Source organism: Rhinopithecus bieti, unplaced genomic scaffold, assembly GCF_001698545.2.
Source record: "Rhinopithecus bieti isolate Rb0 unplaced genomic scaffold, ASM169854v2 scaffold_7684, whole genome shotgun sequence".
NCBI lineage: Eukaryota > Metazoa > Chordata > Mammalia > Primates > Cercopithecidae > Rhinopithecus > Rhinopithecus bieti.
In genome coordinates this window covers 758358-782884 of record NW_016806071.1, presented here as the reverse complement: position 1 = coordinate 782884, position 24527 = coordinate 758358, and the positions used below count along the sequence as shown (strand labels likewise).

The 24527-nt window shown below is 51.5% G+C and overlaps 1 protein-coding gene across 5 annotated transcripts in view; it reads left to right on the top strand.

The window, feature by feature from the left end:
* The window catches only part of JARID2 (jumonji and AT-rich interaction domain containing 2), a 284760-nt gene that overhangs the window by 248290 nt on the left and 11943 nt on the right, over positions 1-24527 (top strand). For all 5 annotated transcript variants that reach the window (XM_017874507.1, XM_017874509.1, XM_017874511.1 and 2 more), the window contains 7 exons: positions 1094-1329; positions 9605-10643; positions 14101-14603; positions 17763-17855; positions 20394-20512; positions 20604-20674; positions 21900-22014. In XM_017874507.1, coding sequence (XP_017729996.1) covers positions 1094-1329; positions 9605-10643; positions 14101-14603; positions 17763-17855; positions 20394-20512; positions 20604-20674; positions 21900-22014 — 2176 coding nt within the window. The remainder of the gene's footprint in view (positions 1-1093; positions 1330-9604; positions 10644-14100; positions 14604-17762; positions 17856-20393; positions 20513-20603; positions 20675-21899; positions 22015-24527) is intronic.

Below are 24527 nucleotides of genomic sequence, written 5' to 3'. Positions count from 1 at the left end.
CCTTCCCTCTCTTCCTTCCCTCCCTCCCTCCCTTCCCTCTCTTCCTTCCCTCTCTTCCCTTTCTCCCTCCTTCCCTTCCCTCTCTTCCTTCCCTTTGTCACTCTGTCGCCCAGGCTGGAGTGCAGTGCTGTGATCTAAGCTCACTGCAAGCTCCGTCTCCCGGGTTCACACCATTCTCCTGCCTCAGGTGCCCGCCACCATGCCTGGCTATATATATTTATATTTTGTATTTTTGTAGAGATGGGGTTTCACCGTGTTAGCCAGGGTGGTCTCAGTCTCCTGACCTCGTGATCCACCCGCTTCGGCCTCCCAAAGTGCTGGGGTTATAGGCGTGAGCCACGGCACCCGGCTGAGAATATACTTCCTTATTCTGGATCCCCTGTCTTTATATTCCAGGTGGTCATGTTCTTGGAATGAGACTGTGTTAAAAGTTCTTTTTCGTAAGGTATGAGGTTGATACTTTGAGGGGTCCTGGAGTTTTCTTGTAGGGAGTTTTAAAGAGTGGATTTTCCATTGTTTTAGCTAAAGCACAAAATCTTAATGGTTAGGATTTTAAATTTAATTTTGTCTCTTGATGTTTAGGCTTCTTCCCATCTGCATTCAGGTGCTGGCTGTTTTTTTTTTTTTTTTTTTTTTTGGGGAGAACGTCTGACATTTGATGGTTGATTATTTTTGACTTCAGGGAGTAGAGGTGTATTAGTCCATTCTCACATTGCCATAAAGATAGCACCTGAGACTGGGTAATTTAAAAAGGAAAGAGGTTAAATGAACTCACAGGCTGGGGAGGTCTCAGGAAACTTACAGCAAAGGGGAAATAAAGCACATCTTACGTGGCAGCAGGAATAAATAGAGCGTGAGGTGGGAAACACTTTTAATCCATCAAATCTCATGAGAATGCACTTGCTATCGCGAGAACAGCGTGGGGAAAACTGCCTCCATGATCCAGCTACCTCCTGCCAGGTCCCTCCGTCACACATGGGGATTACAGCTGGACATGAGATTTGGGTGGGGACACAGAGCCAAACCATATCAGTAGTTTGTGTGGTAGTGTTCAAGGTAGTTACTTTTTTCTTGTTTTCTCCTTCCTTTCTAGTTTTCAATGGTTCCAGCAGGTCAACACGGGAGAAGGAACCTGTTCAAAAACACAAAAGCAAAGAGGCCACTCCCGCGAAGGAGAAGCACAGCGACCACCGGGCTGACAGCCGCCGGGAGCAGGCTTCAGCGCACCACCCCGCAGCGGCCCCCTCCACGGGTTCCTCGGCCAAGGGGCCCGCTGCCAACCATCACCACCCCCCTCTGCATCGGTCGGCTCAGGACTTACGGAAACAGGTAAAGTCCGGCAGGGGTGCCCGCATGTGTGCCAGACCCCGGTTTCCCACTTCACTTCACCAAGCTCAAAATTCATCTTCAGAGGGCTCAAGAAGCAGGAAGTGATGCTCAGAAGCAAGATAGGGAGAGACAGAGCACACCTTTGCATGGGCTGCAGGCGCCTGCACCTTTTGTTCTGTGAAGATCCGTCAGTTGGATTTGCCTTCATCCCTGGGTGCCAATGCATTCACCAACTGCATTCACCCAGAAAGGGAACTCACTTCCTTACTTAAGCCTTCTCCCACCCACCCACCCTGGGCTCCAGATGAGCGGTAGAGTGGCAGGGAACATGTTTTTCTCAGGGTAGGTTTTGAAATAGGCCTGCAAGTGGCATAGTTCTGTTAGTGGATGATCTTGGTCTACTTTTCTGTTCTTTTTGATGTGACAAGTTAACATTTCACCACCTGGCCTTTGAAGCAGAATATGTGCATGTTGTGTGCACTGCCGAGCAGTCTGTGGAATTGGGTGTGGGTGGGTGGCACCTCTTCCACTGAAGGCATTTGAGTCCCAGGCCGTAGCATCCACAGAGTGCAGGTAGATGCCACCCTGACCACCTCTTGCCCCTGCCTGTCCCGCCCTGCCCCCCCCTCTGCCCCCTGGCCCCCAAGAGGACTACAGATAATGCCAGTCCTGGTCAGGCAGTTTTGAAGAATCCCTCAGGGCTCGGCCATTATTGCTGTCCAGATGTTCCCATTCCTGGATACTGATTTCTCACAACCCTGGGGATGGGTAGTGGGGATAGAGGCAGGTTCCTGCATGCACACAGCTGAGGGCTTGTCCCCCGGACAGGTGGCATTTCACTGATTCCTGGTGCTCCTGTTCCCCACTCCCTTTTAACATCCGCTGAGTCATGGGATCATTGACGAGCTTTCCTCACAGAGTTAGACATACAGTGTTAAAATCTTCCCCAGAAAAACTGGAGGCTGTGATCCTTAAAGTAGCTTCAGAGGAAGTTGTAGAGGGGACAGAAGGGATTTCCTGGCTGGCCGTGTTGCAGAGTGACTAACATGGTCATTGTGTACATGGTTATTGTGGTGTGAACATACTCGACTTCATCTTGTGGTGGAGGTGGTCTTTCTCATTCTTGGTGATGTTGTGGATATTTCTCTCTGAATGTGAACATGTGACTGTAGTCACACACAGGCAGACAGGTATGCGTGCATGTGCACGTGAACCTTTACCTCGCAAATAGTATGCAGTTGGTGGGGAGGTGGGCATGGCAAGAATCATCACCACATTGATGTTTTCACAGTCCACACACACCTAGCACGTATTAATCACTGGCCACTGTTGCCAAAACAGACCTCAGTTTTCTCAGAGGCAACAGCCACGGTGTGGAATTGGGCCACATCATGCGCTCACCTGGCGTCTCTCAACCATTGGACCCCCGATTGTCAGCACTGGAGGCACAAAGCCCAGGGATGCACCGAGCTTTGGTCCTGGGTCTGTGATTCTTCACTCCTATCCTGTTCCTAATGCTGTTGGTCTGATGGAGACGTGTACAGAACTCTCCAACCTAAGGTTTTTGCTCGTGAAAGAGAACAGAATTAGAAGCAACCCAGAGAGAAAGACAGTGATTACACCATGTGACTGACTGCATCCTGTTTTCCCAGGATCCTAGAGTAGGGTTAAGTTGATTGATTGTTTTTATCTTCTATTCATCCCACTTTGCTTTTTTGAGTTTTTTGAGTTTACTTGTGGTAAAATTCTAATGGGCCACATCGGAACTTGAGGCCATATCCAGGTGAGCCTCCAGATCTTGCCTTTCTGCCTCGAGAACCCATCCTCGGGATGGCGAGGCAGGAATGAAGGGTGGCAGAGGACCTGAGTCATGTACATGTGACTGTTCACGTTCTCATGCACGGACAGACATGGGTGCACACACCCTCTTGCGCGGTCACGAACGGGGATGCGTGGGATACGCCTGTCGTCTCAGCTGGTCAGAGCTCACTCTCAGCACTTGCCCTTCATTCAGTTCAAGGTTTCCCTTTGTAAGGGGATGAGAGGAATTAGCACAGTTGGACAGCGTAAAGAGCTGAGGAGGAACAGCAAGTACCGCCTTAGCCTGGGATGGCCTTGCCTGCCGCCGTGCTCCATGGCACGTGCACGTTCATGTGACCTGTTCCCTGTGCAGGATCTGAGGTGCAGGAAAGAGGTCCTGGGGTGCCCCTCACACAGCAGGCCTCTGTCCTCTGAGTTAGTGCGGGAATCTCAGCTGCTTCCAGGGTTCAGGGTAGAGTCCTTGCAGGTAGCGCCATATGCTCATGTAGGGCAGGGATCCTCTCCTGTCACCCTTTCCCCACTTTCTCCCTCTTCCCTCTCCTCCTGCCTCCCTGTTCCAGTCTAACCAGCCCAGATGGATGACCCATGGCTCCAGATTCTAATTTGGCTGTGACCGTGACCTTCAATGAGTCTTGAGATGTGATATTTAACCTTCCTGGGCCCTGTTATTCCTTTGGAGCCAGTCTTACCAACTCCTTGCACAGGGACATTGTGAGAAATAAAAGGAAAATTTTCAAACCCCAGATCCTATTAGTTAAATACTCTGAAAATAAGATCAATAAAAGCAAATTGTAGATTCCCTTGTGACTGCTTCATGCAAATGATTAGACTGTGACCTTTCATCTTTTCAACTGCATGAAAGATGTGGGCCCAGAGGATACTCTGATCTTTCATTTCAAATATGATATTTAGGGTTTTTTTTTGGTTATTGTTCAGCTTAAAAGCATAAATGAGATTGTGTATGAAATGTGGAGGGTTATAATTTTTAGGGGGTGCTGCTGAGAATTCTGTCCCTTTGCCCTGCTTGCTCTAATGAACTGTGTGGGGGCACACACCTGTCTGCCGAGTGTAAAACCACTTTCCTTCCTGCATACTGGGTAATGCTGTCTGATAGTGTGTGCAATGTATGGAGTCTCTAGAACCCGAGAGTTAGAACACACCAGTGCATACTTCACCTACACCTTTTTCTTGGTGAGAGGGCTCTGACCAACCGTTTACTCTCGATAATACCAAACGAGCTGTCTTTGTCATGGAATGCATGTGCCTGTAAAACATTGCAGTTGTCAAGAGGCTGGGATTGCCCCTGGGTAATAATGTGGTTGTCTGGTAAAGGGTCTCACCAAGGAGCAAATGGTGTTTTTCTGTTGCTTTCCTGCAGTAGTACATCTGCTTACATGCGGTGACAGAAAGTAACAAGTTTAGGATGGTGCAACAAACGAGCTTTATTCCTAGCAAGGGTTTTGAAGTATTAGTTTTCCAAGAGAGTCATGAGCAGGTTTTGTACTTGTGTAGAAATCTGTGTGGTTTTAAGCCAGGATATTGCACCAGATGTGGCCACATGTGATTCTCATTTCTTATGCTGAGGCTGAGTGTGAGAAGAAAATGATCAACTGGCTCATCCCGCAGGTTTTGCAGGACCTTACACTGAGCTAGGCCACTGTCACTGAAGAGGTTTTCATATGAAAATGGACAGGCCTTGCAGAAAAGTCCTGCCCTGGTAAGATTCAGAGAGGGCCAAGGAATTGAGAATATTCTTTTAAAGTTCTGGAAAATACGACTGTTAAGAAGGAAACCTAGAAAATCGTATTAGTTTTAAAAAATGTTTAAAGTTTTCTTCTCATGACATCATTTTGTCATTTGAACTGCACTTGCTGGTGGTGTGGTATTTGTGACTCAGTTACATTGCCTTCAATGGGAGGAGAAGTTATAGGTACATCTAGATTTCCTCGTAGAACCCAGGCATCTCTTTAGAGCATATTCCCCTTGGCCTTGGATAGAAGGCTCCTGCCCATGTGCTGCTGCGGTCAGTGTTGAGCTCCTCCCTTTCCACAAGTCACTGTCTGTCCAGTGCATTTCAATTCTGTTTAGGCTCTTTCTTTTTGATTCAAGTTTGAAAGTGCAAATGGACTATACCCAGCCACCAACTGTTTCTCTGGGCTCTGGCTCTGTTTTGAAAGGCTGGCAGAGGCCTCGGCTCAACGGCTCCCTCTCGTGGGAAAGAAGAGCATGCCAGTGAATCCGAGGTTGAACTGAGGACAGCATCGTAATCTTGAGCGACTACAACATTTTTGCTTAGTTAACCAAAAACATCGGAGTCATTTCCCATCTTCTGCTCTGCCTTAGAACTGCATGTTTCTCCTTTTCGTCTGTCATCATATTGAGTTGATTTAAATACTGTGTGTGTCGATGGCGAGGTGGAGAAAAACCAGTAAGGATGGAGGGAGGGATTTTATATCCTTAAAGCAGGCGCACGGAGTGTGGACTGGGTACAGGTTTTCAGATGAAATTTCCATTATTAAAAACAAAGGTAGGAACGTTGGATGTCCCAGGCTTTCATATCTCTCACCTTATATCCCTTCTGCAAGAAGAATGAGGTATTGTTGCAAGTACTCATCTGGCTGAATGTAACTTGAAAATGCTCTCAACCTTGCTTGTTAAATTGAAACCGTTCTTTTATGACTACGAGGGGTTGCTCTAATACCTCATGGCCGTGTGCCTGGGATCAAAGATAAAAGCGACGGATGGCTGTGGGTCAAGGAGCACACGCTGCAGACACCTCACTTTCTGCAGAGCTGGGTTGGGGGTAGGGGGCAACGGGCTGAGAAGCCAGAAATCCACAACAGAGCTGAGAGAAGGAGTAGCTTCAAGCGCCGCTCAGCTGAAATGTATTGTCATTCAGTGGAGGGCCCTGCTGTAGCCCACCACAGCGCTAATTCCTCAGTGAGCTCAGATGACTTCTTGTGTCTGCTCTTACGTGGAATCCCTCAGGACGTGCAGCTGGGACCTTCCTTGTAGTGCACTGGCTGCATAACTGGGATTGTGTGGTTTTAATTGATACAGATAGAGGTGGGTGGGGGGAGACCTTCGGTAGCAAGGTAAGACAATGTCTTCCTCCATTCTTTTGTTTTCTTTTGTACTGATTAAGTGTTGGCTCCTTAGAGACAAGTCCAGGCCAAGAAAAGGGGTATCTTTTTGTTAGATTGGTGGGTCCCGGGTTTCCCCACAATGGTGGTGCTGGCTGAGTTGTTGGTTCTAAGTTTTATTTCTCCCTTTTAGGACACATGGAGCAGCTTGAGGGGGCAGACTGCTTCCCGTGTTAGCTTGTCAGCTCCCCTGTGGCCTCTCGTGGTGGGCATAGAACACGGACCCTGGGTGTCGAGGGGGAAGACAACCAGTAACACTTGCCCCTTTCAGTCTTTGTAATTTATTTGTTTGAACTTCGCTGTTCTGTGTTGTGGGTGAGACGCATCTAGTCTTTGAGCTTGTTACATAGGCATGCGTGTGTGATATCTGGGTGGATACTGTTGAAGATAACTGTTATAATAGTAAGAAGGAAAATAGTGCAACTTATTTTCTTATAAAGCAAGTTATTTGAATGTACACCTTACCAATTCAGTATTTAGGTTTTCAGAAAGATGTAAATAAGGTATTCCTTTTGCCATTGAAGATAGTGATATATAGAATTCAGCTGTGTAGAAAATTTACTTCCCTGTAGCATTGCTAGCCATGAACTCAGGTGCCCCCGAGAAGCCAGAATGGATGGAACCAAAGGCCCTACACTCTTATTTCAGATAGAGTATGAGAGACATAGCACTCTGGCATTTGCACGGGGGTGTTAGGGAAGGGCAGGGTCCATGGAACACAGCCATCTGGGGCTTTTAAACACCAATTAGTACAGAATCTAGAGGGAAGGGCTTTATATTATTTTGAAGCTCCCCCAAGGGTTTTAGGGGTGGCAGGTTTGGAAAACACTGAACTAAACCTCAGCAAGTAGTGGTGGCTGACACCTGAACCTCACAGGAGTTGGTTATGTCTGGCACCGTCTGGAGTTTGCCATTTTGACTGGTGATTCCCCATCTGTAGGAAGAGGTGAAGCCGCATCGTGTAGTCAGTCTCCTTAAGGAGACTCTTGTGCTGGGAATAGGGTTGAAACAGACTGCACCCCTACAGGTTAAAAGGAGACTGAGCCAACTGTAGAGGTGTTGTCTTCCACTGTCTGAACCCGAGATAGAGCCCTTCACTGAGGTTCCTGACCCCACCCCCGCCCCCCAGCTTTGTTGCTGGAAATAAAGATCAGCCCCAGCTGGAGTTTACTGTTTGCTTTTGTTTTTCTAAATGTTTTGTCTTGTTTTGGTTTTAGTGGAAGCATTTGAAAGAACAATTAAAACTAAGAGATTTGCATTCCTCACTATACCTCCTCTTGCAGATTAATGGCACTTACCACGGAATATTTCTGTCTGTCCTTACCCCTGGTTTTATAAGTCTGTTTTAAATTTATCATTGCCAGGTGCTTTTTTTCTCTCCAAAAGGGTTTCCCATTATTTATTCCAGACCCTGTCTGGCAGTCCCACTTTTTTTTATAGGGTGACTCGTGGTTTAGGAGCCAGAGTGTGATTGCTGGGCCTTCCCTTCTGCCTCTTCATGGGGCCTGAAATCCTGGCTCCAAGCGTGAGGTCTCCCTGGGGCTGGCTTCTAAGAGATGGTGTCCTACCAAGAATTTGTGGCTTTGATTGGACTGTATTTAACTGGTGGCATATAGAGAAATACAGGTCTTAGTGGCTTCTTTCCTTTTCAATTTTTATAAACTTCACTGATACCTCATTCAGTGCTTCCAAGCGCGGTCCCCAGGTCAGCACACAGCATCACCTGGGACCTGGTTAGAAACACACATTCTCAGCCCCATCCCAGACCCTCTGACTTGGACACTGTGCAGGTAGGGCCCAGGGATCTGTTTACATCAGCCCTCCAGGGGATGCTGAGAGCCACTGGTTTGGATGCCTTAGGGAAGTTTCATCCCACGCCCCACCCCCACTTAAGGTAACTGCTTATTCCTGGGCCAGGCCTAGGTTTAGTACAAAGGTCACTAAGACTCATTACCTGCCATCTGGGGACCTTCGTCCCCATGTGAGGGCAGCCTGCACAGCCTTGTGGTGGCACTGGTGTTTCAGTGCCCTCTTGGCCATCGCTGCGTGAGGCCAGCTCTCCTGACCAGGAAGTGCAGGCTCCCCTGACCCTGGCATCTTCCTCTCAGGGGCTGTTGGGGAGAAGAGGGGGCTCGTGTTTCTGTTCTGTGTTTCTCAGTAATTGTGTGATTTTTAGGCTTCTTCCTTTGGAGATGGTGGTGGTTATAAAACCCTGAAGTCCCTGACTTTAACCTCATATCATAGATGAAAAGTAATGCCCAAGTTGTTAAGTGACGGGGCAGTGGCTATATTGTGACACAGAGAAGACATCTCCTCAAAACCAGCATGTCTGGCAGCAGCCCATTGGGGTCCCGTCATCATTCTTGTTTGAAGCCTGTACATTTCTGGTGTCTGCCATTGTCACTCCCCATTTTCTGTGACATTTGTGTGTCGCAGGATTACCATGGCATCCAAGCTGTAAGACTGCCTCTGTTTGCCCAGGTCCCATAGAACCCAATGGAAAGTTTGTCCAGGGTGGGAAAATATGTGGACAGTTTGTAAAGGGTAGGAAAATATAGGAAGCACGTGTGCAGACGAGGGTTGGCATATGTTGCTCACCAGTGAGGTCGGGTCATCCCTCTTCCATCCAGCCTGGCTCTGTCCAGGGCTTGTCTCCACAAGGAGAGCAGACGGCAGCTGCTGACAGTTCGCAGCCACACCTCCGGGCCCGGCCTGCCACCCGGAGCCAAACCACATGGGTACTGCTGTTCTTTTCCTTCCATAGTATTTTTGTTTTCCTTCTTTTTTTAGCCACATAGATTTCTAAATCCTGTGGGCAGGTTGTGCTGCTATGTGGAGCACAGAAATAGCAGACATGACTTTTCTTAGAACAGGGATATGTGTGTGTGTCTGTCTCCACTTCCCCCAAGGAAGTAGGATCTTGCTGTCCTCACCTCTTAGAAGCTCAGGACAGGTGATTGTGTGGCACATGGGGAGGTCTTCATTGTGAAACACCAGATTTCCTGGAAGAGCCATGGGAACGTGAAAATACACACAGGAAACCCGGCTAGGAAGTGCCTGGGGCAGGCTGCATACTTTTGTGAAGAAGGATAGGTGTATAGTGGATTCTGAAAGTGGACATCGCTGCTTAATTCTTGGATGTGTATTTTGCTTCTCTTTGCTGGTATTTCCATATCTCTTCTTATCACAAACAGGCTGCTGGTTCTGTTCATCCCCAGCACCCAGGGCCCTTTCTCACGGGTGGGCCAGTCGTTTTCGTGGCAGGTACTAATTCTGTGTTTTTTTCCGCCTCTGCTTCTGCTGCTCCACAGGTTTCTAAGGTAAACGGAGTCACTCGAATGTCATCTCTGGGTGCAGGTGCAACCAGTGCCAAAAAGATGCGCGAGGTCAGACCTTCACCATCCAAAACTGTGAAGTACACTGCCACGGTGACGAAGGGGGCTGTCACATACACCAAAGCCAAGAGAGAACTGGTCAAGGACACCAAACCCAATCACCACAAGCCCAGTTCCGCTGTCAACCACACAATCTCAGGGAAAACTGAAAGTAGCAATGCAAAAACCCGCAAACAGGTGCTATCCCTCGGGGGGGCGTCCAAGTCCACCGGGCCCGCCGTCAATGGCCTCAAGGTCAGTGGCAGGTTGAACCCAAAGTCATGCACTAAGGAGGTTGGGGGGCGGCAGCTGCGGGAGGGCCTGCAGCTGCGGGAGGGGCTGCGGAACTCCAAGAGGAGACTGGAAGAGGCACACCAGGCGGAGAAGCCGCAGTCGCCCCCTAAGAAGATGAAAGGGGCGGCTGGCCCCACGGAAGGCCCTGGTAAGAAGGCCCCGGCCGAGAAAGGGCTGCTGAACGGACACGTGAAGAAGGAAGTGCCGGAGCGCAGTCTGGAGAGGAATCGGCCGAAGCGGGCCACGGCCGGGAAGAGCGCGCCAGGCAGACAAGCACATGGCAAGGCGGACGGCGCCTCCTGTGAAAATCGTTCTACCTCGCAACCGGAGTCCTTGCACAAGCCGCAGGACTCGGGCAAGGCCGAGAAGGGCGGCGGCAAGGCCGGGTGGGCGGCCATGGACGAGATCCCCGTCCTGAGGCCCTCCGCCAAGGAGTTCCACGACCCGCTCATCTACATCGAGTCGGTCCGCGCTCAGGTGGAGAAGTTCGGGATGTGCAGGGTGATCCCCCCTCCGGACTGGCGGCCCGAGTGCAAGCTCAACGACGAGATGCGGTTTGTCACGCAGATTCAGCACATCCACAAGCTGGGCCGGCGCTGGGGCCCCAATGTGCAGCGGCTGGCCTGCATCAAAAAGCACCTCAAATCTCAGGGCATCACCATGGACGAGCTCCCGCTCATAGGTAGGTCTGGGCTGGGGGTGGGGGGGTCCCTGCCTGCCTGCCTGCCTGCCTGCCTGCCTGCCTGCCTGCCTGCCCGCCCCAGATCCCTGCAGTTCCCTCACAGTCTTCACGTTCTCTTCCCTTGCAGAAGCTCCAGTTCGGCTCCCCTGTCTCGGGAGTAGTGGGCTTCTCAGCTCATTCCCCCTGCAGCCCTTCTTCCCAGGTCCTGGGTGTTGGTGGCAGGACAAGAATGGTATTGAGCTTGGATCTGGGATGGGCCCCTTGCTTCCCCTGGGCTGTCAACTTCCACCCACAACTGCTGGAGTCAGAGCAGGGGCCAGGGGGTCAGTGGGGAATGCTGCTCCTCTGGATTCTGCTAGACTGCCACTGCAAAGCGCCACCGACTGTTGGACTGACAACAGACATTCCTCACAGTTCTGGAGGCTGGAAGCCCAAGGTTTAGGGGCTGGCAGGGTTGGTTTCTCCCAGGGCCTCCCTCCTTGGCTTGTGGATGGCTGTTTTCTCCCTGTGTCCTCACAGGATCCTAACTCTGTGTGTGTCTGTGTCTTTGGATTAGGGCCCATCCTACTGACCTCATTCTAGCATAATTACCCCTTTGAAGACCCTGTCTCCAGATTCATTCGTGTCCTGAGGTACTGGGGGTCAGGGCTTCAACATATGAATTTGGAGGGTTCACCATGCAGCCCATAGCCCTCTAGGGTCCTGCAGGCCGTTTTTTATCCTGCTCAGCCTTGTCTCTTCCTCCTCTTTGTTTTTCCTTGAGCTTCAGTTTCTCTGGCGATGTTGTCAAGGCCACAGGTCAGGGGATCTATTGACATTTTTTCTGAGCCAGGTGCAGCTCTGGCTGGGGCTGTTGCAAACTTGTCACAGTGGATCCTTAGCGAATGCATATTTGGGCTGTCGTGCAGACCCTTGCTCCTCGGTGTGGGTTGCAGGCAGAGAGCCTCCTCTTGGATTCCCCTATAGCTCTCCTTCCCTGCCATCCTCTCTTGAGTCCTGGCACTGGGGACACAGGGCGAGAATGAACTTGCCCTGTTAAGGCTAAGTGGGTTCTGTGGCGTGAGGTGCATCCAGGTAAGGTTGCAACCCCCATTAGTCTAGACCCATGGGAGGAAACAGGCCATACCTCCATTTTGGAGATCCTGAATTTTCAAAGGCATGGAGACTTGTAGCCATCACTTAAGTGTCAGGGATTTGGCAGCAAGAAGATAGGCTTACAGGCAGGATGGAGGTTTTGTGGTTCCCCTCAGCAGGTGCCTGCCAGGGCTGATGTCTGAGTAACAGTCACCTTGACTTGCAAGAGTTCTTGGTTTGTGCTCTGCTGTTGGGAATGGCACGTGATAGGCAGCAGTGCAGGGGGCAGACTCTGCACACGCATGCACCCACGCCCGCTGACCATGCCCCGTGACTGCCTGGGACACAGGGTGGCTGAGTCAGTGGTGGAACCGTACCGAGTCCTCCTGCCTTTGGAGACCTGCAGACAGGAGGGAAACATTCTGAGTTTCCCTACTCTGCTAGGTGGATGATGGAGCCTCGAGAGCACACTTGACATCGTAGCAACAGCCCCTTTTGTTTAGGTTTTTCTTTACCCTTGACTCTCGTACCCTGGCACAGAAGCCATACTGTGCCTCACTGTGCTGTGCTGTGCTTGTTGCCGTCTCCCAGAAGTCTAAGGCGTCCGACACTCTGTCCGAGGGGTACTGACTTGCTTACGACCCAGCAAGACCTCAGGGCTGGGGGTCTGAGCTCAGCCATCTGACAGTGCTAGAAACTTAATAACTTTGAAGTAATAGCCTGAAATCCACCCCAGCGGATGTGCCTTCTGCCTCTGTGCAGGTTCACTTCCACCGTAGGCCCCAGGGAGCCACTGTGCCGCTGGTGGGAGTTGGGTGGGGAAGGGGCTTGGCCATGTAGCAGCCTCAAGGCCCTGAATGGGAATGATTGCAGTGGGTGAGGATTCCATGAAGAATTCTTGCAAGCGCTGTATGATTTTCAGGTGCTCTTGCATTATAATCTACTTAGAGTGAAATATGAAAGTATGGATTTCCTCCCTTCTGTGACCCGTGTTCTGAGTCACGCGTATGGTGGAGGACTTGTTTTGGTTGGGGACTGGTTTTGGTGCCTACCTCTGTAAGTTGAGACCGGGCCCACCTGCCCTCGAGGGAAGAACTCCCGATTGTCAGCCAGAGACCCAATTTGAGTCCCACCTGTGACTCTGGGAGTCTGTGGGACCTGGAGTGAGTTGTAGAGTCTCAGGTCTTAGGTCCCTCCTGTCAAGGCTGGGGACAGTTTCCTCATTGATGTTACCCCCCACCCCCCTGTTCTCCACAACCGCATCAGCCCACTGTCCTGCCATTTAGTGTGAGTGGAATTCAGGCTCTGTGTCCCATCCCTGGTCTTGCTGATGTGCCGGGAACTCGCTCTCTTGTGTGTGCTCTGTCTGCCGAGGTGGTTCAGACGCTTCACCTGGTGGGTCCGGCCATGCTCGGTGTGTGCAGGGACCCTGCCTGGACTGGATCCATGCACACTTTGCCTTTTATTACTTAAAAACAATATTACTTAAAAACAATATATCCCCTCACTCTAAAGATTTAAAACGTTATTAACTTATACTTTGTTTAGCATTTTGTTGATGATTATTTTGGAAAATCCCTCCCGCCCCCCTTTCTTTATTTGGCCCGACGGAGGTTGTTTTTTCCATTCCCATCTAGAAAAGCCACTGGGCATGCATTAAAACCTGTCCAGGGTTGATGCGCATTTGCACTGCTCTGGGACCTGATCAGGAAGGGCACTGAGCACCAGCTGACGCACTGGGAAGCAGCCACTGTCTGGATGGGCGAGGGATGAGGCTAAGGCGCAGATGTACTGCCCTGTGTCCTCATGTGGGTGTTGCTCTTTGCTCTGGAAATCCGGCAGGATTGAAAATAAACTAACTTTGTGTGAGTGAGTGGGTGGGTGGGTGTTGGGAGTTTTAGAAGGGGATTTGGGAGTTGGTAGCAAGTATGTGTCAAAGCTATTCCAGGTGACGCTGGGCTGTGGGTGCAGCCAGGGCCCCTGCCCGCTCCTCACTGGGGAGCTGGTCTTCTCATGACACCTGCCTCCATGTGAGAAGGCATGCGCCAGTACATGGCACACTGGGATGTTCCTCCCTGTATGTCTGTTTGGCTAGCTCGCTTCCTCTTCCAGCCAAGCCCCAGCTTAAATGCTGCCTCTTCAGATGCTCCCCACCTAAAATGGTAGCCCCTTGTTCCACGTAGCTGTAGCAGATAGCCGTGACCCACCATTGTGTAACGCCCCTCTCTCTGTAGACTGGAAGCCTACTGTTCGCCGCTGTCTCCCCAGAGCCTGTCAGAGTCCTGGCTCATAGTAGGAGTTCAAGAATTACAGGTTGAATGAGGAACATCTGGTTTGTGTCCCTTTCACTGACTGTCCCGTTTTATCCCCTTCGCCGTCCCAGGGGGCTGCGAGCTCGACCTGGCCTGCTTTTTCCGGCTGATTAATGAGATGGGCGGAATGCAGCAAGTGACTGACCTCAAAAAATGGAACAAACTAGCAGACATGCTGCGCATCCCCAGAACTGCCCAGGACCGGCTGGCCAAGCTGCAGGAGGCCTACTGCCAGTACCTGCTCTCCTACGACTCCCTGTCCCCCGAGGAGCACCGGCGGCTGGAGAAGGAAGTGCTGATGGAGAAGGAGATCCTGGAGAAGCGCAAGGGACCGCTGGAAGGCCACACAGAGAATGACCACCACAAGTTCCACCCTCTGCCCCGCTTCGAGCCCAAGAATGGGCTCATCCATGGCGTGGCCCCCAGGAACGGCTTCCGCAGCAAGCTCAAGGAGGTGGGCCAGGCCCAGCTGAAGACCGGCCGGCGGCGACTCTTCGCTCAGGAAAAAGAAGTGATCAAGGAGGAGGAGGAGGACAAAGGCGTCCTCAATGACTTCCACAAGTGCATCTATAAGGTAGGGGCCTGCGTAGAGCAGCCAACCCCAGCTTCAGGAGTGCGGGAGGAATGAGAGAGGAAGTGGGGCATGCTGTGCACTGGACGGCGCGTTCTCTGGTTCCCCAGTGTGATGAAGGAGGGGGCGGGCCACTGTGCTGGGTGAGGGTGTTGACTTAGTCCACTTGTGCTGCTGAAATACTACAGACTGGGGAATTCATAATGAACGGAAATGTATTGGCTCATGGTTGTACAGCCTGGGAAGTCCAATATCAAGGAACCTAGTGAGGGCCTTCTGGGTGCATTGATGGAACATCGATGCAAGGTGGGCAGCAAGAGACCCGGTGAGGGAGAGGAAGTCCACTCCACGAAGACACCACGAGTCTATTCCGGCCCGCCCAGGGCCTCGGGTTTCCTTTTCATTAACTGGCTTGCGTGTGCATGTTGCGTGCAGGGATATGCCAGGGCTGCGTGCTTCGTTTCCCTGCATCCCCAGTTCTGTCTCATCCTGGTACTTGACAGCTGCCCAAACCCAGCTGAACTTTTCACTGGCTGGACCCTCAGTGGACACTGCTCGCTTGTTTTCTCTGCCTCCTCATTTCCATCTGCTCACCTCACTGCCAGCCCAGCGTTGCCAGGTCCTCTCTGTGGAGGGCTATCCCTGATAAAGCCATCAAAATGAATCTCACCATTCACACGCTGTGGAGGGAAGAGTTGGGGATAAACCAGCACACTGAAACGCGCAGCGTTTCCCCATCTCCGCCAGGTCTCACTGCAGCACAGTCATCCTGAGGAGACTCGCCCCTCCAAGAAGCAAGGGAGGCAGAGTCCGTGGCTCTCCTCTTGGCAGCCCTCCCAGCTGGCCTGGCTCTGAAGCAAGGCTCGGAGCTTCCTCCCATCTCCAGCCTGCCTGTGGGTAGCGGAGCACCTGGGGCCCAGCTGGCCGAGCCCAGCTAAGTTGAAGTCTCTGCTGAATTGCCTGGCACGTGCTTGTCCTCTGTGGTTCCAGTTCTGGATTCGCTGGGAGGGAAGTGTTCTCTGCTCCAGCTCTCGTGAGCCTGGTGGGAGCATGTGGCTGGCTGGTGGGTTTCTGCTGCGTTGGGAACTGGCTGTTGGTTATCGCTAAGCTCTCCCATACCCTCAGGTGCCCACGACTTCCTGACTGCAGGCTCTGGCCTGGCCTTGTAGTTGAGGCAATGCGGGCTTCAGATTCCATCACACATCTCAGAAATACAGAGGAAGAGTTGACTTGACCCCGGCGTTGCTGCTTCACTTTAAGTCCAGGCCCTGCAGACCCGCCTCAGGCTGCATCTCATATACTTGCACACTTCTCTGGAAAGAGATACTCAGTTTTTCTGACCTGAGACCCTGAGAACCGGGTTTGGGTCCCTTTTACCTGAGTGTCCTCTCCCATTGCGTAAGGCTGCTTGGTGGCAATGCAGTGTGGGGGTTGCAGGATGCAGCCTGCCAAGACACAACTGCCTTGTATTTGACTTCATAAATGTTCTTAAGAGAAAGTGTGACCCAGAGACTTTAAGCTCTGGGGAATTTTATTTGGTGTTTCCTGAATGTTTGACTGAGAAGCCTTTGTCAAGTAAAGCCACTCACCCCTGTGACTCTGAATAGCCAACTGGTGAAATGAGAAACTGTCAGCGTTTTTACTTGTTACTGAAGAAGGCCAATTCTGTGAGCATATGTTTGATCCGAATAAGAGGTTTGGATTTTTTAAAACTCACCCTGTCAAGGATATTTCTAGATTTCATCATGGAAATATAGTGGAGCTCTGCGTGGTGGCCATGGCGACACCCCCAGGCAGCCATGTGCCCACGGGGTGGGGATCCTGCGTGCACAACTCTCTGTGGCACTGATGTCCTGGCTGCTGACTTTTGTGTGCTGGTGTCATCCTCACCTTCGCTCATTGCACTCTGCCTTGGTGCAAAATTCAGTCCCTCCTTGTAGTTACCTTTTTATGTTACAAGAAGCAAACCAGTGGGAGCGGCTTAGAATTCGCATGGAAGTATGTTCCTGTAGTTAGAACCCCATCTAGTTCCTTTGCTGCGGGAGAGAAAGGCACAAGCCAGTGTCTCCATACCGACTGCGACTGTGGACCTGACGGCACAAAGCACCTGCTTCTCCCTGTTCTGGCCCTGTCACTTCTACAGGAACGCTGCAGTGTCCAGCGCTCTGCAGGGAAGCCTTCCCTGACCACCCTCCCCCACTCCACATGACACCTGGCGGCACCTCCCATCCCGTATTTGTGTGGTTGAGGCCTGTGTGTTCCCCAGACTGAATGGAAGCTCCACGAGGCCCAGAGGTGTTATGAGTTTTTCAGGCACTGCTCTGTCTCCAGCCCCTAGGATTTGGCCTAGTACACAGTAGGTGCTCAGGAGATATTTCTGGACTCAAGTAATAAATTTTCCCGGTCAAGAAAGAAATCATAGCAAGGGTCTTAAGACGGCTTCCCTCTGAAAAACGCACCACATTTGGTGTGGTGGGTAAAAGAAGGTGCTGACTCCGGATTCCCAAACTGACACACTCAGCTATTTTATCAAAACAAGCAAATCATTCTGGATGTTATTGGAAACACGGGCATCGAAGAAGAGGTGCGGAGGGGACAGCAGGTGGTTCTGTGGGAAGGCGGCGACCAGGTTGTAACTTCAGTGAAGGCTGCTGCCTTGGCAGGTATTAATATGGCAAGGACTCGCAGGGTGTAGATGTCACCCCAATTTCTGTCTCTCCAGCTTCTCTCCTGTGGGATCCCTGGTCATGCGTTCCATCAGGTCATAGCTGCTGATAGCTTCCTCACTGGCCTGCAGCAGCCTTTGTCAGCTGAGGGATTCTGCCTCCAGCGCAAGCTGCTTTTTCAGCAGGGCCTTGGAGGGGCCTTCCATGTTTCCGCTGTGCGTCCGCTCGGGGCCTCTGGGTGGCAGCCTCTGTTCCTGGCAGAACAATTTGGCCCTCATGGGGGTGATCCTTGGTGGAGTCTTCCCGTTCCTCTTAGCACTGTGGGTTCTTAGAGAATGTATTTCTGCCTCCTCTGCCTGTCATTAACTCAGGATACCAGGTGACCCACAGCCGCAGGGATGCCAAGGGGCAGCGGCCCATGACAGGTGTGTGGCCTCATTTGCAGTAGGGCTCAGCTTTGCTTCTGAAGCTTTACTCTTTTTTTGTTTTGTTTCAGGGAAGGTCTGTTTCTCTAACAACTTTTTATCGAACAGCGAGGAATATCATGAGCATGTGTTTCAGCAAGGAGCCTGCACCAGCCGAAATCGAGGTGAGAGAAGTGGCCCCTCACGTTGCCTCTCATGATGTGGGAACCACTCGGCGAGCTGGAGGACATGCTTGTCCTGCCCTGACCCCTGCAGCCCGGTGAACTGAAAGGACTCAGACGGGGCTGAGTTCATCCTCTGTGTTGAGCGTGCACCAGGGCAGCCAAATGTTTTAACTTAGGTTGATCTAAACTTGTTCACAAGCCAGAAACACTATAATGAAGGTGGGGAGTTGCTGAGTGCAGGGGGTGGGTTCTGGGCACGTCCCCTGCTCCCCGTCACCATCTCCTCCTACTTGCTCACCCGGCTGCTTCTCACCCCATCCTCTGTGTGTCTGTTATGCAAGAGAATGTTTGGAATCCCTTGAAACCACAGTTGTGCTTTTTCTTCCTTCTATTTTTTATTTAATGGGATTGGCAGATTGCCATTTTTGTGCTTCTGCCAACTCTCTTCTTTGAGTTAGTATGAGGTTGGAAAGACAGTGAGCACTTCTGTGCCCAGACCAATTAGGGGGAGTTTTTGTGTGCGGCGCTGCAGGACAGAGACCGGATCTGTTTATTTACCTCCCCTCGGCCAGTGCCCAGCTGAGTCCGTGTGAACTTCCAGCTGCTGACGTCGGTGGGCTCTCAGCAGCGCTTGGTCGTGGAAAGGGAAAGAAACCAAAACCCGGATTACTGGTTCAGGGCAGCTGCTGACCGGGGAACAGGAGGTACTTGTTGACCACAGCCTCATCTTTTGGTGTGTGACAGGCTTTTGCTGCCGGTTAGTTTTTGTTTTTGTTTTTTTTCCTTTAATGCCACCTCTTTCAAATAAAATCCAGGGTCGGTTTGTCCCATGTGTACATGCTGACCACTGGGGGTTCAGGTATCTTGTTTTGCCTAGGTTTTGGACATGTGACCTTCAAACCTGCTCCGGCCAGGGCGGCTGGTCACCCTCCCTGGGTGGCGCTTGCTGCCCCACCTCCTGAAAGCGATTGTCAGAGCTTAGGATGTCCAGCCCTGTGGCCCGACCCTGCTTTCCTAGTGTGAGGAATTAGAGGTTTACCTTTAGCACCGTCTTTATCCGTCTTAGGACTTAGGTCTCTACTTAGGTGCGGGAGCTGCCTACCCTGTGTATACTGGGTGCGGCCATTGAATGTCACACAGTGGCCTGACACCCGACCTGTGGCTGTGATTACTATGCTGCAGCCGCCACTGCCTCACCCATCACCAACCACGATGTCAGCTGAACCCTGGTCTAGGACACGTGTGGCTGCCACAGCTGCTTCCAGAGCATGCGTTGTGTTTGTGTTAGAGATGTCAGGTGGAGGAAACTTGGCTTTCTGGGTCTGAGCATTGGACCTGGGAAGAGGCCTTTGTTGCCAAACAACACGTGTGCTATGGGCATTTCCCCAGAGGTGCAGAAGTTTATTACTATCCGTAATGTGCATGAAAGCTTAGCTCATTTTCCAGCCTCTCATTCAGGAATTAATTCCCTCTGAAAGTCTGGATTTTGCTCTAGCGGGTGTGTAAATATTTAAACACAAAGGAGAGATTCGCTGGAATTTAAACCTCAGGCCTGGATTGCCTAGCTTCTTGTGCTCTGTCTTCCACAAAAGGCCGGTGCACAGCCCCTGGAGTTGGCCACCAGCTGAGAGGAGTCCCATCCCTTCCCTTCCCACATCGTTACGGACCCAGAAGCTGGTCGCCCTCAGTTTCAGCAAATGCATGGCAGGATTGGACACTCAGGGAGTCTGTTGAGGGAATCCAGTCGTTTAATGTGGAATTCGCTCTTGATTTGTGGAGGTCTTGACTCCGCCAGGTGGACCCCTCTTTGTGGAAGTCAACGCAGTATTGAGGAAAGTGGTTTCGGCATTGCTAGTAGCACTTCGTTGAGCTTAACTGGACCCTATGATTTGGGTGCTTATAAGTTAGGCTTCTTCCCTAAATGTGGTTCCAGCTTTACCGAGGCTTGTGAGATGAGGAAAGAGGACTTAGTGCTTCTGGAGTGATCACTGAGAACAAAGTGGAAGGTGACTGCGCAGAGAGGCTTGTCTCAAGGGAGCCTGGGCACCGCTGCTTGCCTGCAGTCAAAGCATGTTCTGACCCGTTCTTTGTCGCCATATTTGTTTAGATGGAACCTAAGTCACTTTGGAAGCTTTTTATAATTGGCAGTTACTGTGCTTAGCATAATGTCCTCCAGGTTCATCATGTTGTAGCACGCGTGAGAACTGACATCCTTTTACAAGGTCATGGTGTGGACGGAGTAGATTTTTTTCATCCATCTGCAGATGGGATACTGTGGTGGCTTCACCTTTTGGCTGTTGGGAATAACATTGCATAACATGGGTGAGACTCTGCTTTCTGGCATTTTGAGGATATGCTTGGAGGTGACCTGTCATTGCCTTCTGCATTAGTGTCCTGCTGGAGACACTCTGCAAAGAGAGCGTCTGTTCTGAGAGGCGTGTGCACCAGACATTGGTGTCCCAGTTTTGTTGGGTTGAACTGTGCTCTGTGGCTGCAGCACCTTAGGGGCGCTGACCAGCCCTTTCCTGTTCTCTGCAGCAAGAGTACTGGAGGCTAGTGGAAGAGAAGGACTGCCATGTGGCGGTGCACTGTGGCAAGGTGGACACCAACACTCATGGCAGCGGATTCCCAGTGGGAAAATCGGAGCCCTTTTCAAGGTAACCTGGGATTCTCTCGTCCATGTTCTTGGGGATGTGACTGCATCCTTCCCCCGCCAGTCTGTAACGTCCCTCGTCTTCCCCTTGGCAGGCATGGATGGAACCTCACCGTCCTCCCCAATAACACAGGGTCCATCCTGCGTCACCTCGGTGCTGTGCCTGGTAAGCCTGACTGTGGCCACCTGCCTGTGGCAGCTGTGACCATGAGTCCTACTCACTGAGAATCAGGGCTGGGAAATCCCTTCTAAGCACTGCCAGGGAGGGATGGGGTCTTCAGGCATACAGGATGTACATTGAAAATTGATTTTTAGGCCGGGCGCGGTGGCTCAAGCCTGTAATCCCAGCACTTGGGGAGGCCAAGATGGGCGGATCATGAGGTCAGGAGATGGAGAACATCCTGGCTAATCCGGTGAAACCCCCCATCTCTACTAAAAAATACAAAAAACTAGCCGGGCGAGGTGGCGGGCGCCTGTAGTGCCAGCTACTCGGGAGGCTGGGGCAGGAGAATGGCGTAAACCTGGGAGGCGGAGCTTGCAGTGAGCTGAGATCCGGCCACTGCACTCCAGCCTGGGCGACAAAGCGAGACTCCTTCTCAACAAAAAAAAAAAAAAAAAAAGAAAAGAAAATTGATTTTTTAGAAATGAAAGGACTAGCATGATGGTTGGTGAAGTCAGTAGAAAAGGTGGAAAGGTGAACCACATGGCGGAGTCTGGAGCTGGGAGAAGCTTAGTGGCCAACTTTGAACTTTGAAATTGCTCCTTTCAAAGCCGAAGTCACAATTCCTTAAGACTACCGCAGGCTGAAATCATAATTCTCAAGGTGGTCAGTAGGCTCATCAGAGATGGGTGGATGCTTTGCAAGCTTTAGGGAAAACCAAGGGGTCATGGAGATTGTGGTCACTATGAATGTGAAGGCCCAGGCCTTGGGGAAGGCGACTAGGAACCTGACCAGGTCCTGGAACCTGACTCATTTCTGAGCTGAGCCAAGGAGCCCTGTGCCCTACTCACCCTGCTCAGAGGCCTCACCAACGAAGGGGCTTTCTTACTTTCTGCCTCTGACCCTGATGGGGGTTTTTGGGTTTGGTGACAGGAACCTTGAGGCTTGGGGCTGCTGGCTCCTCGGCATTCCTCACCAGGTCAGGTTCCTGTGGCCACCTCCTCATGAGGCCGATGTGCTGCTACTGTTTTGAAACAGTGTTCATATTCTCTCACTTCTGCAAAGGAAGCAGGAAGGAGCATGTACTTTCTGCTCACTGTCTTTTGTCTGACTTTGAGTCCCATTTCTTTTGCTTCTTGTTTTAGGAGAAGAAAGAGAATTTTACTTATTGTTCCTTTGAGACGTTGTTGCCTAGCTTTTAAAAACGCGCTTTTCACTCTTGCTGTTTTAGGAGTGACTATTCCCTGGCTAAATATTGGCATGGTCTTTTCTACCTCATGCTGGTCTCGAGACCAAAATCACCTTCCATACATTGACTACTTACACACTGGTGCTGACTGCATTTGGTGAGTACATGGCCACGGGTGGGAGGGGAGGGACTGCAGAAAGTCATGTTACCACATTAAGTGGGGCCTGCGGGTAACCTCTTGTCCAGGTGATTCCACGTGCTTGAGAACTTGCTTCTCTGTGTTCAGGCCTGTCCTGTGTTCCCTGCCGAGGCCTTGGGCTGGGATCGCCTCCCTCTCTTGGAAGGTGCTGGAGAGTTGGCGTGCTGGCGAATGTTGTAACACTCTGATGACGAGCAAACTTTTCATGTGCTTAGTGGCCATTTAAGTTCCCTTTTCTGAATTACCTGCTTATGTCTGTTTTTGTTTGTTTGTTTTGTTTTGTTATGGATTAGTCACTTTTTCTTGCGGATTTCCAAGAGTTATTTTCACCTTAGGGTTAAGGAACAGTAGTAAAAGCGCCACACAAAGTTAACCAGTAGTAGTGACTGTGTCGTCAGCCCTCTATGAACTGAATATGAACGGTGGCATTTCATGATTGGTTGTTTTCAGCCTCTTTGGAGAGCCAGTGTTTCCTCATCTATGAGTGGCTCTGCGGGGAGTAGAGTTGACTTGGGAATCTCGTTCCTGCCGTGTGGAGAGACGCACGTTGTGTACCCCGCGGAGTCTGTTGCCTGGCGAGGTGTTCTGGGTCCCCGCCTGTAATCCTGACTCGCACTGTACCCATCCCTGATCGAGGCTAGACTCTTTGATGTCTTTGTTTACGGTGGCAGATGGGAAATGACTAGAAATAATCAGATGTCTTGTCGTCTGATCGTTTACCGGCATGCCGTTCATGCCATGCTAACTGTGTTTATTGCCCTAATGGGGTGATTAAGCATTCTTTATTAAAATAAACAAAGTCTTAGGACTCGTGTTCTCCCTCCTTGGAGCCAGCGTCGGCTGCAGCCGCCTGGTTTTGGCTTTTCTGGTGAGTGGTGCCATCAACATGAGGAGCCCTCCCTTCCCACGTGGGTCTGTGCGCCGTGGACGGTGAGCACAGCGTCCTGCAGATCCAGAGTGATGGGCCCGGGAAGCCCAAGCTGTTGCCTGTGGAGCGGGGACTGACAAGAACCTTGGGGCTGAGCCAGGCCTGGCCACAGCTGGGGAGGGGACAGCCCGGACAATCCCGAGAGGTGCCTTTGCCTCTGGAAGAAGAGTGTAGCCACTCCCTGCGGGGAGTGACACTGGCTGTGGCTGTGCATGGCCTGCTGTTCCTGGGGTCACCCCCAGACTGGTGGCCTGAGGCCAAGTTTCTTTTATGTGGGTTTGCTTATGGCTTGACGTTGAGTCACAGATGGCAAAATGTGATATCCTGTGTGGGCTTTTTGAAGACTTACCCCTGGAACCTCATTGAGGGAGAGAAAGAAAAGGCAGGGGTAGGATCAGAGAACATGATGGTGTGTAGTTTTTCTTAAAACATGTGATTTAGGTTAGAAACCCTGTATTTAAATTACCAATCAGTAACAGAATATGTTGGCATTGAAAATAACATGAGCATTTAAAAAACATTCTTAAATGTGGCTGTTGCCTTCACTGAGCAACTGAAACCGGGATTTGGCCTCAGAGAGAAATGTTTTCATCACAGACACTTAGGGCCTGCAGTCGCTGCCTGCTGTGCAAAGGCGGGCACCTGGACCTGGGGGGCGGGGGCTGTTGGGAGGGGCTGGCGGTGTTGCCCTGAGCTGCTGGCCCACATCTTTGTTTTTAGTGGTGGCTGATGGCTTCACTGGTTTAGCATCCTGAAGACCTGTCAGGCCCCTCTCCACACTGATGTCCTCCTCTTGTCCAGGGAGGAGCCCCTCAGACAGCCTGAGACGCCCAGGGGCAGGGCAGCCATCGCTGCACCCCTGCGCTGCAGGGGGCCTCCTCTCACGTCCCCGTCATTCATGCTGTGCGCCTGGCACCAGGGACGTCACATGTTGTGGTGGAAGTGTGGCCCTTGGTGGGCTCCTTGGGACACCGAGGACACGGGCAGAACCTCCTCCCCTCCCTGTGATTGCCGTGAGGAGGCCGTGTAGGTTACTTTCTACCTGTACTTCTCACCTTTTCTCACACTTGAGGACCCCTGCCAGCCTCACGGTTATACCCTGGAGGGTCTGGGAGCTACCACTTCCCCAGGCCACCCTCTGACGCAGTCCTGTGTGCCCTGATCCTCCTGTGTGGCCTGCTTGTATGTGCCTGACGCCGGGTAGGCTGGGTCCTGACACATAATGAACTCCCAGTGGGGAGCAGATGCTGGGGCCGCTAGGTATCCCCTCACCCCCACTTCGCCACAGTATCTGCCAAGGAGTTGGCCTTGAGGTGGTGCATGTGCCTGAGCCTGGCTTCTTCCCCAACTCTGTGCATTTGTAGAGGGCAGGGTTTACTGTCCTGGCTGGAGGGCCGAGGGCGCCACATATTCCTTGTCAGGACACTGTCACGTCCTGTTCCTGCGGTGCTCTCTGAACAGAAGGGTGCAGTGCTGGAGCCTCAGAAGAGGCCCGTGGAGGCTGCAGCGTGTCTGGTTCTGGTTTATAGGGGTTTGTGAACAT